Source organism: Trachemys scripta, chromosome 9, assembly GCF_013100865.1.
Source record: "Trachemys scripta elegans isolate TJP31775 chromosome 9, CAS_Tse_1.0, whole genome shotgun sequence".
NCBI classification, from domain to species: Eukaryota; Metazoa; Chordata; order Testudines; family Emydidae; genus Trachemys; species Trachemys scripta.
In genome coordinates this window covers 60,132,160-60,146,076 of record NC_048306.1, presented here as the reverse complement: position 1 = coordinate 60,146,076, position 13,917 = coordinate 60,132,160, and the positions used below count along the sequence as shown (strand labels likewise).

The 13,917-nt window shown below is 42.9% G+C and overlaps 1 protein-coding gene across 3 annotated transcripts in view; it reads left to right on the top strand.

Moving 5' to 3' along the window:
- Nucleotides 1–13,917, top strand: part of LOC117883293 (glypican-5-like) — a 622,483-nt gene that overhangs the window by 374,939 nt on the left and 233,627 nt on the right. For all 3 annotated transcript variants that reach the window (XM_034782472.1, XM_034782470.1, XM_034782471.1), the window contains one exon: nt 10,582–10,702. In XM_034782472.1, the coding sequence (XP_034638363.1) occupies nt 10,582–10,702 (121 nt within the window). The remainder of the gene's footprint in view (nt 1–10,581; nt 10,703–13,917) is intronic.

Genomic DNA, 13,917 nt, shown 5'->3' with positions numbered 1-13,917 from the left:
TAGGGAAAAAAATCACTCATTATACTGTCCTACGGTTCATAAGGCCAGATGTGCTGAGATTTGCATTGATAAAACACAGAAGAGATGGTTAAAATGGTAAATTTGGGGCATAACATAATGGTGTGGGTTAATGGTTAAGGGTAATTGCATTTTAGGCTAGTCGTAGGAGCAACTGAAAGAAAATGAGTGAGGAAATTTGCTCAGCATATTAGCTGTCTATATTCAAATTGAAGGAGTATGGGGAATAAACAGGAAGAACTGGAAGTATTAGTACACAAGCTAATAATTTGCATCACAGAAACTTGGTGGGATAAGTCTCATGAGTGGAATATTGTTATAGATGGGTATAGCTTGTTCAGGAAGGAAAGGGTAAAAAGGGAGGAGGGGTGTATTACACAACAAGAATATATACACGTGTTCTGAGGGCCAGAAAAAGGTAGGAGGCAGACCAGCTGGGAGACTCTGGGTAAAGGTAAAAGGGGTAAAAGTTTGGAACAATGTAGGAGAGGGTCCATTATAGAGGAGACGGACGAGGCATTTCTAGAACAAATGACAGACATATGCAAAACACAAGACCTGATAGTAATGAGGAACTTTAATTACTCAGACATCTGCTGGAAAACTAATATGGTAAAAAACAAAATTTCCAAACCATTCTTGGAATGTATAGACAACAACATTTTGTTCCAGAAAGTGGAGGAAATAACCAGCCATTTTAGACTTGATTCTTACGATCAGGAAGGAATTGGTAAGGAATCTGAAGGTGGAAGGCAATTGGGGTGAAAATGATCATGTAATGATAGATTTTATGATTCTAAGGAAAGGAAGGAGTTAGAGCAGCAGAAGAAGGACAATAGACTTCAAAAACACAGACTTTAACACACTCCGACAATGGCTAGTGTGATGGGGCAAGGCCAGATGGCTACAGTAAAGTAGTGCGGAACAGGTATGTTAGCCCCAGGCTAAACAAATCCCTGGTACCATGGTAACAAATGGCAGTTGCACCAGGTTAATCAAGACACCTGGGGCCAATTAAGATCCTTCTAGAAGGCAGGAGAGACAGCTCGATTGATGGGACTCCTGAAGCCAATTAAGGACTGGCTGGAACTAGTTAAAAGCCTCTCAGTTAGTCAGTGCGGTGTGGGTGTCAGGAGCTATAGGAGGGAGCTGTGCTGTTGGAGGAACGAAGTAGTACGAAGCCATATCAGGTGCAAGGAAGGAGGCCCTGAGGTAATTGTGAAGAAGATATTGAGTGGGGGCTACTGTGGGGAAGTAGCCCAGGGAATTGTACATGCTCTATTTCCAAAAGTCAGCTTTCATAGCTGCTAAGTTTAGGGTCCCTGGGCTGGAGCCCGGAGTAGAGGGTGGGCCTGCGCTCCCCCCTCCCCTCCTTGATTAATCATTGATACTGGCAGACAACAGAGACTGTGTAAGGGAGGGTTGTTTCTCCTCACCTTCCTTGCTGGCTTATGATGAAAATGGCTCAGTAGACTGTGACCCTTGCCTCTAGAGAGAGAAGGGCTATGTGGAGGGTCACAGTGAGCCTCTGAGGCTAGCAAAAATCCATCAGGAAACGCAGGACCCATGGAGTCAAGGACAGAACTTTGTCACACTAGGTAAGGTCACATGGGAAGAAAATCTAAGGGAAAAAGGAATTCAGGAGAGCTGGCAGTTTCTCAAGGATATGCTATTCAAGGCACACCTGCAAACTATTCCGATGCAAAAGAAAGAATAGTAAGAGGTCATGATGGCTCCATCAGGATCTGAAAATCAAAAAGGAATCCTATAAAAAAGTGGAGACATGGACAAATTGCTAAGAAGAGTACAAAAGAATAGCACAAGCATGCAGGCACAAAATCAGAAGGGCTAATGCACAAAATGAGTTACTCCTAGCAAGGGACATAAAAGGCAAGAAGAAGAGGTCCCTTAAATAAATTAGGAACAAGAGAAAGGTGAAGGAAAATGTAGGTCTTCTACTTAGCGGGTAAGCCAATAATGGATGGCATCAAGAAAGTTGAACTGTTTAATGCCTAGTGTGGTTCAGTCTTCACTAAGAAAGGTTAATGGTGACTAGATAGGTGACTTTGATTGACACTCAATATTAACAACAAGGGGGAAGGAATGCAAGCCAAAGTAGGGAAATATCAGGATAAACAATATTTAGATAAGTTAGGTATGTATTCAAGCCAGCAGAGTATTATGAAATTCATCCTAGGGTATTTAAGGAATTCGCTGAAGCAATCTTGAAAATTTTGCTATTAGTTTTGAGAACTCTTGGAGGATGGGTGAAGTCCCAGAACGGCAAACATAGTACCTATCTTTAAAAGGGGAACAAAGAGACCATGGAAATGTAGACCACTCATCCTAACTTCAACAGTGGGGAAGATACTGGAACAAATTATTAAACTATCAATTTGTAAGTAGCTGGAGGACAAAAAGGTTATAGGAAATAGCCAGCTATGCCAAATCAACCTACATTCCTTCTTTGACAGGGTTACAGGCCTGGTGGTTAGGGGGAAGCAGTAGATGTGATGTATCTTGATTTTTAGTAAGGCCTTTGACACACTCCCACATGATATTCTCATAAGCAAAGTAGGGTAATGTGGTCAAGATGAAATTACTATAAGGTGGGTGCATGATTGGTTGAAAGACCAAACTCAAAGAGTAGTTATCAATGGTTTGCTATCAGGGGTGTGGGGGGCATATCTAATGCAGTCCCACAGGGTCAGTTCTGGGCCCAGTACTGTCCAATATTTTCATTAATGACTTGGATAATGGAGTGGGGAGTATGCTTATAAATTTGCAGATGACACCAGGCTGGGAGAGGTTGCAAGCACTTTGGAGGACAAGCTTAGAATTCAATCGACCTTGACAAATTGGAGATGTCAATAAAGACAAGTGCAAAGTACTTCACGTAGGAAGGAAAAATCAAATGCCCAACTGCAGAATTACTTTTGAGAAGAAAATGAGGGCTTAGATTTTCAAAGTGGCCTAAAGCAGTGGTCCTCAACCCGGAATGTGTGTACCTCTGGGGTTATGTAAAGGTCTTCCAAGGGGGTACATCAACTCATCTAGATATTTGCCTAGTTTTATAACGGCTACATAAAATGCACTACTGAAGTCAGTATAAACTAAAATTTCATACAGACAATGACTTGCTTATATTGCTCTATATACTATACACTGAAATGTAAGTACAATATTTATATTCCAATTGATTTATTATATAATTATGTGATAAAAATGAGAGTACGCCATTTTTCAGTAATACTGTGCTGTGACACTTTTGTATTTTTATGTCTGATTTTGTAAGTAAGTAGTTTTTAAGTGAGATGAAACTTGGGCATACACAAGACAAATCAGACTCCTGAAAGGGGTACAGTAGTCTGGAAAGCTTGAGAGTCACTGACCTAAAGAATGCAGACGACCAATTTCCACTATAAATTAATAAGAATTGGGCCCCTGAATCCTATAAGCAGCTTTGAAAGTCCTAACATAGATAGTTTACATCAACTTCTGAGGTTTAAATATATTCAGCCAAATCCTCAGACAGAGTAAAATAAGACTAAATTCAATAGAACTACACTGATTTACAGCAGATGAGTTCAGTGTATTCCTTGAAAAGACCTTGATATAATATCAAGTATGCAGTACACTAATATTATTTTAAAAAGAAATTGAGAAATTCAGCATACGAGACTGTGCATATGAATTTTGGTGGGGTTTCCATGTTGCTCTCTAATCCCCACTTTACGTATATGTGGAAGCTGACTTCCTTATTCAGACTGAGTTCATTCAGGCTGGTCATCTGAGTTCAGAGTTTCTTTTTGATCCTGGGAAGAGCATAGACCATTAGCCATCACAGATCAGAGCAGTGGGGTGCTTAATGGCATATAGTGGCCGTGCTCAGAGTAATAGCATCCTGAGGGAAATGGAGCAATGGAAATGGTCTCCCAGCTGGACACTGATCAATAATACATGGAACTGCTGCCTATAAGAGCTTTGATCAGAAGCTTGTAACCAAACTAGTACTGTCTCCTGTAGGGAACAGGGAAGGGAATGGTGTGATAATGCCACCCCCATTTCCCAGTCTCATGTGGCTAAATATCATTACTACTGTATCTAATGCAGCTCCTGCAGCTGTCTGTCTGGAATCTTTTAGTTTTAATGTTTGTTCTCTGAAGCCTTTAGCTATCTAAAGAGCCAGTGGAAACACTGGGTTAGTTTTGGACATTGCATAGGCAGCACCTTTCATCTCCGTTTTTCTTCAGTTGTTTGGGAGCATCTTATATTTTGTCCCCTTTCAGATTACAAATGAAAAATAATACAGTGTGTTTCAAAATCACTTGTATAGTTCTGACTTTAAAAAGAACTTCTAAAGCCAAAATATTTTTTTTAAAAATAAGGAAAGAAATGTATATTTATATTCAAAATATTATCCATGCCAGTGTCTAGGCAACAGTTTGCTTCTGACCAATTTCAAGCTTAGGATAATTGTGTGAGCTAAAAATCATCTAAACTGTACTTCTGGAAAGCTGTTAAGATTTTTTTAAATAACATTTTTAGCTTTTCCCAGTAGATCAGTAGAATAATGTTACTATTAAACCCACAGTTGTGAAACCGATTAGTAATTCTTCCTATATTTGCTATTCATTGCATGCTAGCAGAATGGTTAGTTCAGAATTACTGCATATAGATGATGTTTTTATACACATCTCCTGGTCTTTTTAACCTGCAGGTTGTTGATACTGACATTTCAGGGTCTAGTATGAATAAAGTACTACAGGAAATAGGGTGTAACTTTTTAATAATTAGAGTAATTAACTGTTGGAACAATTTACCAAGAGGCATGGTGGATTCTCCACAACTGACAATTTTTAAATCAAGATTGGATCTTTTTCTAAAAGATCTGCTCTAGGAATCATTTTTGGGTAAGTTCTTTGGCCTGTGTTACACAAGAGGTCAGACTAGATGATCACACTAGTCTCCCTTCTGGCCTTGGAATCTATGAATCACTGGCATTAACAATTCTGTACTACTATTTTTCAGTTAAATTACAGATTATTAGATAAAGTCAGCCAATTTCTGACTATTCTTAATGTACATTCTCAGTAAATCAGGATCTGTTGTCAGCACACAAAAAAATGTGTTACCTGGTGCAAAGATGTAAACAAATCAAATTACCTTTCAGGAAATGTATGTTGTTTATTCCAAAGTACACCTCTACCCCGATATAACGCGACCCAATATAACGCAGGTTCACATACAACACGGTAAAGCTCTGACAAACTGCTCTGAGCAGCGTGTTAAGGGTGCCAGGGCTGAGGGGTTGGATAAGCGGCAGATGGTCTTGGGGGTGGTCAGGGGCTCCCCCCCAGGGCCTGGGAGGCAGCAGCTGGGGGGGGCACTTTTAGGGGCCCTGCAGTCCCAGAGTGGCCCTGGGGATTAGCGGGGGGCAGGGAGCAGCCCGCTCTGCTTCCCTTGCCCCTGCCCCAGCCGAGTCACTCAGAGGAGGGGGCTTGGGGGAAGGGGTCCCCCCCCGCACTCACCGGCTGCAGCGGAAGCAGAGCAGCCCGGCCCTAGCCCGCTCCACTCTGCCAGCTCCCAGCCGCGGCGCTCCGCTTCCCGCTGCAGGTGAGTGCAGGACCTTCCCCACCCCCTCAGCGACACAGCTGGGGCCGGAGCAAGGAAAGTGGAGCAGGCTGGGGCCGCGTCGCTCTGCTTCCCACCACAGGTGAGTGCGGGGGGGGGGGGGAGGCATCCTTTCCCCAATCTCCCCACACTCACCGATGGGGGGAGGCAGAGTGCCGCGGCTGGGAGGTGATGGAGTGGAGCGAGCTGGGGCCAGGCTGCTCCGCTTCCTGCCGCTGCCGGTGAGTGCCTGTCAGGGGGTGGGGGGTGGATAGGAGTCGGAGCAGTCAGGGGATAGGGAGTGGGGTTCTGAGGGTGATTAGGGACTGGGGTCTCTGGAGGGGGGCGGTCAGAGAACAAGGAACAGGGAGGGTCAAAGCAAGTTCAATATAACGCGGTCTCACCTATAACACAGTGAGCTTTTTTGTCTTCCGAGGACCACGTTATATCGGGGTAGAGGTGTATATCAGACCTGATACAGAGCCAGCAGATTAATTCTGTGCTTACAGGATAGGATTTCAAGTCAGATGGATGTATAGCTGCCTCCTGGAACAATCCTGATCTCCAGTTGTGGCAACCTGCACATAGTCCTCCTTCCTCAGTGGCTCTGTGACTCACTTTGGGTTGTTACCGTGCCTTCTCTCCGTTATGTTTGACAACATACACAGAGAAGTTAGATAAAAATACACAATACTCTTGCTGGAAGGTTGCAATGTAACACTGTGTCTTAGAATTGAGAACAGTAGTGCACAAGCATCAAGAGAGAGACAGCAAGTTGCTCCTTAAAACAGAGGCACAATTCAACCCGCAGTACTCTAGGCTGGTGCTCTGCACTCTGACTCTGATCACACCCATCCCTACTTAACCTCTTCACCTGCAAACAGGTCCAGGAAACCCCTTACAAGTTCAATGATAGTTTATCATGTTAACATGGTTTTCAATACCCCTCATTCTCCTTCCCCTCAAGAGCAACCGAGGGGGCCATATCTTCTCTTATTGCTGGAACCCATCTCCCTACAGCCAATGGACTGGACTCAGTCCATTCTCTCTGGACTGAGTCTCTCTGGACTCAGTGTTGTTGTAGCCATGTCAGTCCCAGGATATTAGAGAGAGAAGGTGAGTGAAATAATATCTTTTACTGGACTGACTTCTGTGGGTGAGAGACAAGAATTCACAGCTCAGATCAGCGGCGTGTAAGCTTGAAAACTTGTCTCTCTCACCAGCAGAAGTTGGCCTAATAAAAGATATTACCTCACCCACCTTGTCTCTCTGGATTCAGTTTGTTAGAGAAGTATTCTATATGTAAATAGTTAATGGATAAGGTGCCAGTAAGTGGCACCCAAGAAGATGGACTAAAGTTCTTGGGTTTTCTAGGACCAATAGTTGTTGTGCTCTGCAAATGGCTTCCTCTGGCTGCACTTAATGTCAGCTCCTGTCACAGTTCATATGTCTGGGCAGTCTCAGCCACATCCGGGCACTGCAGTTGGCTGCCCAGGCATGTCAGTCATGCTATTTGTATGGCCCCTACAGGCTATTCATGTCTCAAGCATGTGAGTAAGCAGACCCTTGAGGTCCTGTGGGTCCTAACCTTCTCTCCAGAGAGCTGTTGGCTATAGGTGTAACGGATTGAATATGAATATAAATAGCTCTAGAAGATAGAGCCACCAAATTTCATATATCCTTTCCCTGAATCCAAGATTAAATGATGGGAAATGACAAAATGGGAACTGACTGCCTAGGAACGAGTACTGTGGGGTCATAGATGATCACAAGCTAAATATGAGTCAGCAGTGCAACGCTGTTGCAAAAAAAGCAAACATCATTCTGGGATGTATTAGCAGGAGTACTGTAAGCAAGACACAAGAAGTAATTCTTCCGCTCTACTCCGTGCTGATTAGGTCTCAACTGGAGTATTGTGTCCAGTTCTGGGCGCCACATTTCAGGAAAAAGTGGACAAATTGGAGAAACTCCAGAGAAGAGCAACAAATATGATTAAAGCTCTAGAAAACATGACCTATGAGGGAAGATTGAAAAAACTGGGTTGGTTTAGTCTGGAGAAGATCAGACTGAGGGGGGGACATGATAACAGTTATCAAGTACATAAAAGGTTGTTACAAGAAGGAGGGAGAATTGTTCCCATTAACCTCTGAAGATAGGAGAAGAGGCAATGGGCTTAAATTGCAGCAAGAGCAGTTTAGGTTGGACATTAGGAAAAACTTTCTAACGGTCAGGGTGGTTAAGCACTGGAATAAATTGCCGAGGGAGGTTGTAGAATATCCATCATTGAGGAATTTTAAGAGCAGGTTGGACAAACACCTGTCAGGGATGGTCTAGACAATACATAGTCCTGCCTTGAGTGCAGGGGACTGGACTAGATGACCTTTCGTGGTCCCTTCCAGTTCTATGATTCTATGATATCTAAATATCAAACACTAACAATGACTTGGGCAGCAGACTGATTTGAACATTGTCTTGGAGTCTAGGGGCTCAGTCCTGCAAACACATACAGACATGCTTATATTTAAGCACACAAATAGCTCCACTGATCTGAATGGACTTTGAACTCAACCAAATATAGATAATGAAAGTTATGCCATTTTTCTTCATCTAAATTAAGTAAAAGAGGGTGCCATGTAGCAACAAGCAATATAACAACATTGGGTAAGATTTGTACCTCCAGGCATTGGAATCCCTTAGGGGATCATTGGCATGGAAAATGAATAAGGCTTACTGGATGGGGTGGCTAAAGGCATTGCTTCTGGTTGGATCATATTTACACAAAATCTGTATAATGCTATATGCCTTTAATGCTGCTGAAAAGCTCGTGATTTGCAGAGTTAAAGCAATATCATTTGCAGGTGGGGAAAAAAGCTTTTTTACCTTCTTTATCATTGTGATGCCCAGAATATCTGGGGAAACTGATAGCTATAGCAAGTGATAAAATGCACAGAGCAATAAGAATAGGTAGCAAAGCATTCCCTTGCCTTGTGCTGCTGTTTGTGATGGGAAGATGTTCAGACAAAGGAATCACGTGGAGAATTGTAGAACAGTTTGATGGAGGCTATAAATTGATGTCCATAACTAAATTCCTCCTGTACTGCAACAGGATGATCCCAGAGTTGCATCAAACGCCTTCTCTGCATCTAATACTAGGAGACAGGCTGCTATTGGTTTTGTATTTTAACACAATGAATGTTTTGGGCGTTTTTTAAATCCATTATTTTGCACTTTTTATTCTTCCCTGCTCTCATTCATGCTTTCCTTTCTCTGCAAGGTTAAAGTCATTGATAATTTTCCTTAAAAACTGACCATGCCACCTCCTCTATTCTTCACCAGAATTTCAAGCATACCCTTGAACTCGAATGTTAAATGGCAGTATGTAATGTTTTTACTGTCACGTTTACTTGAAGTCTAACTTTATTCAGTAGTTTAGTTTTAATTAAGATTGGACTTTTACTAGGATGTTTGTCCTATCATAATTTGCAATTCTGTTAGTCACTGAGAGAAGAGATCATTTATGCTGGCATTTTCAAAGGGTATTAGGTGCCCGAATCTAATTGAAAGCCAATACAAGTTGAACGCCTAATTCTCTTAGCCCCTTGTGAAAGCCCTATCCTTAGTTTTCCAGTCTTAAAAAGCTATCAAAGGAAGATTGCTGACAGACTGAAAGAACATCTGAGTTATCATGTAGAAAATGTAGCTGTGGCTAAGGAGAAAATTGTAACAGGACCTTTCTCTTTGAGTTCCAATCCAGAAGAATGCAACCTTCTCCTGCTTGAGTTTACAAAGGCGTACATTTGGTATGATGTTTCACAGTTCCCAAGCAGATATGGATGCATAGGGGAAGCCAGTTGTTAAGTGACCTTCCCCATCAGTCCCATTGCCTAACTGGGCCATGAATACCTCCTTCTCCAGTTTTGCTGCAGAGAAGGTGCAGGAAAATCAAAGTAGTTTGCATAGGATCCCCAGAAGCATGGAGCCCCAATTCGTTCCTTGTATTTAAGGATGCAAAAACAAGTAGAAAAAAACAATATCTTGGTGCTGAAACAGAACTACAGCAATGACTGAATGATTAGTTGGTGTGTGTCTATAACTTTGTCCATGGTGATAGGATGAAAATGCTGATAGTCAGGCATTTACTGTGTGAGAACAGCTGATGTTTTTCAGATCCAAAGGTTTAAGGTGAGATTGCCTAGAGGGCGGGCCCTACATATGTATATATCTGAACTGCTCCTAACAAAGTCATAATGATAAAGATAATGCATGACTGAGATGAAGACTGCTGATGTATCAGATTGTGCCGCTTGAAGGAGTTCTTACAGTACATCTAAGGCTGAAGCCCAGCAGGCAATCTCATCTTCTGAATTGCTGACCTCTCCTGAAAAGCCTCATTTCACTGAGTGGAACATTTCCCCTGCTGATTGAGAAATTGTACACCATTGCCAACTCTTGCGATTTTACTGCAAGTCTCGCGATATTTGTTGTCTTCCTTAAAGCCCCTGGATTCCAGTGATTATGTGAGAATCTCAAATTTGATTTTTAAAGCAAGTTTCTAGCCCTTAGAGTTGTGCAGAAAAGCTTGAAACATAAACCTGAAAGGTTCAAACACTAAAATACAAATAAGAAACCTGAAATGTTGTTGTTTTTTTTTAAATCTCTCATGATCTTTCTGGGGACTGACTTGTGATATTGGAATGGTTGGAGTTGATAACAACTGTCATGTCATTTTATGCAGATTTGGGGTGATGAAAGAATTGTTTGCACTAATTATACTATTTACAAACATGTTTGTTTTGAAATATGTTTATTGACCCTGACACATTAAGGAAAATTTGTGTATGTTCATTATTCTAATGAAAATCACCTGTAAAATGTTACCCTCTCATTTTCAGTGTAAATATTTTCTCTCTGGTTGATCTTTTGTTCCTTTTTTTTTTTTTTTTTTTTTAGTTACACCAGCAGAGTTGTTTCCAATGGACTGAAGGCACAAATTAATAACCCAGAATTGAAAGTCAAAGGATTAGACCCTCTCATCAGTCATTTAATTGACAAACTTCATCATTTTAACCAGGTAAGTAAGTCTCACAATTAAAAGCTTTTCCACGTTGGGTCTTAGAAGGGATCTGAAGGTAAAAACACTGGGGTACAGTAATTCCTCGCTTAACGTTGTAGTTATGTTCCTGAAAAATGCGACTCTAAGTGAAACAATGTTAAGCAAATCCAATTTCCCCATAAGAATTAATGTAAATGAGGGGGTTAGGTTCCAGCGAAAATTTTTTCACCAGACAAAAAAAATATAGATATATACACACAGTATACATTTTAAACAAACCATTTAATACTGTTCACAGCTATGATGATTGTGAAGCTTGGTTGAGGTGGTGAAGTTAGAGGGTGGAAGAGATATTTCTCAGGAAATGTCTTGCTGCTAAATGATGAACTAGCACTTGGCTGAGCCCTCAAGGGTTAACACATTGTTGTTAATGTAGCCTCTCATCAAGGCAGCACGAACAGGAGAGAGGGGAGACACCATAGCAGACAGAGACAGACACACAACTTGTGTGTGGGAGAGAGAGAGATGCACACTGCCCCTTTAAGTAAGCTGACCCACTCTAAAGGGCATTGTCTTTTTAAGTGGATCAGGAAGTTGAGATAGCAGCTGCTGCCCCAAGCGCGCTCGCTCTCTCTCTCCGTCAGTGTCCCCTCCCTGCTCTATATGGAGAAGGGGTAAGCAGGGTGCAGGAGCAGGGGGAGGGGGACACCCTGACATTACTCCCCTCCTTTCCCCCCCCCGCACAGCAAGCTGGAGTCTCTGGGAGCAGCTCCAAGGCAGAGGGCAGGAGCAGCACATGGCATAGGGGGGAGGGACAGCTGAACTGCCAATTGATAGCCTGCTGGGCGACTGCAGCACAAGGAACTTAGGGGAGCGGGGAGCTGATGGGGGGCTGCCGGTCCACCCTGGTTCCAAGCCCCCACCAGCTAGCTGCAACAGGCTGCTCTTCCTGCAAGCAGTGGACAAAGTAGGTGGCTGCCAAACGACTTTAGAAGGGAGCATTGCACAACTTTAAACGAGAATGTTCCCTAACTGATCAGCAACATAACAATGTTAACCGGGACGACTTTAAGTGAGGAGTTACTGTATATTGTATGCTATACTGAAGCACAGAACCGAAAGAACAGCGCTGTGGGATGGTGGCATAACTGGGCTATAAACTACTTTTGTGCCTGGGCTGCTGGTCCAATTTATGGCAGCCTTCCCACAGTTGTCAATGGGCTGCTCTGCAACCCAGAGTCCCTGAGGCCTGGGGAGATGCCTCCTTATCCGCAGCCCCATTCATTACATAGGGGCCTGTGACAAGTGTGAAGCTGCCTATGCCATCCTATGATGTTCCTAGGCTGGTGGAATTTTCCTTCAGCCTGGAGCAGACTTGTTTGCTGCCAGAGTGGATCCCCAAATCTGTGGTGACTGAATTCCATAGAATACCATAGTCAGAATACAGAGTTTGACTAGGTCAATTAACCTTGTGTTCAACTTTCAAAATGTTTCCTTGCCTGAGTTTGATTTCTAACCTTTCCAGCCATAAAAGGAAAGATGATCTGCCAATATGTTTACCAGAAACATGATTAACCTAGTCTGCGTAAACTCTCAGCTCATGCTCCCTTGGTTGTGCTTGCTGTCCAACCCGAACTGCTGTGTTTCAGTGCTGAATCCATCATGATTCTATTGTACTATTGCTTCAGCACAACTCAATGCAAGTTGCAGAAATAGCGTCAGTCTAAATTAGCTAGAGCTAACAGATTTAACACAATTGATTTTCATTTAAAGTAGACATGTTTTCTTGTCCAATTGAAAGGATGTTTACAGCTTGTGTCTTCGGAGTCTGCAGTATTTATACATGAACTCATCCCTAATTTTTCACCATAAGAGAGTGGTATAGCACGAGACTGAAAATAGGCAGTTTATAGGCAATGGTTATTAGACCTAACCTCATCTGCTCTGGAAGATATGGAGGAGAAAGTAATCTGCACCAGATAATGTACTAGGGTGAATTATTTTCTTCCTGGGTCTGGGAGGAAGCAAGGAACTGACTAGCTATAACTCTGTGCAGGGCCGGCTCCAGGCATCAGTGTAGCAAGCAGGTGCCTGAGGCAGCCGATAAAGAGGAGGGCGACATGTCCGGCCGTTCGGTGGCAATTCGGTGGCAGGGCCGTCACTCTCTCTCGGCGTGAAGGACCTGCTGCCGTAGAATGAAGCAGCGCTAGACCTGCCACCGATCGCAGTTGCGGCTTTTTTTTTTTTTTTTTTTTTTCTGCTTGGGGTGGCAAAAACGCTAGAGCCGGCCCTGCCCCCCGGACCAGTGGCCAGGACCAGGGCACTGTGAGTGCCACTGAAAATCAGTGCGTGCCGCCTTTGGTTGCCTACCCCTGTCATAAGCGAACATAAGACATAGGAAGGGACTTCCTGGGACATCAAGTTCAGTCCCCTGCTATTTCAGACAGTCCTGTCATATCATCCTGTTCAAGCTAGTTAGGTTGTTTTCTCCACTGCTCCACTCTCTTACAGATCCTCACTCCTCTGATGGATAGAAACTTTCTCATTTCCAGACTAAATTTGTACATGGCCAGTTCATCCTCATTTGTTCTTCTGCCAACATCTTTCAGCTTAAATACCTCTTCCCTGTCCCTGTTGTTCATCCCCTGATGTATTTGTACAGAGAATTCTGGTCACCTCTCAGCCTTTGTTTCTCTAGGCTAAACAAGCCAAGCCGTTTCAGTCTACTTTTGTGAGACAGAGTCTTCATTTCTCTGAGCATCCTACCAGCCTTTCTCTGCACCTGTCCCACTTTGAATTCATCTTTCTTGAACATGGGTGACCAGAATTGTACACAGTGTTTCAGAGAAGGTCTTACAGTGTCTTGTATAATGCCATTAATACATCCCTATCTCTACTGGAAATACCTTGCCTGATGCATCCTAGCATTGTATTTGCCTTTTTCCTGGCCACATTACATGGGTAACTCATAGTTATACTGTTATCAACTAAAACACCCCAGTCTCTCTCCTCCTCTGCTGTTTACAACTGATGAGCCCCTAGGTTATAGCAGAAATTCTTGCAATTAGACCATAGTGACCTTTCACTTTGTACTATTAAATTTCATCTCATTTCTATTACTCCAGTCCCAAAGCGTATCCAATTCTTCCTGTGTAATAGTCCAGTCCCACATTGCTCATGACCACTCTGTGAGACAGCAGGTCTGACAGCTGCAGTGGGAAGAGCAACAGCAG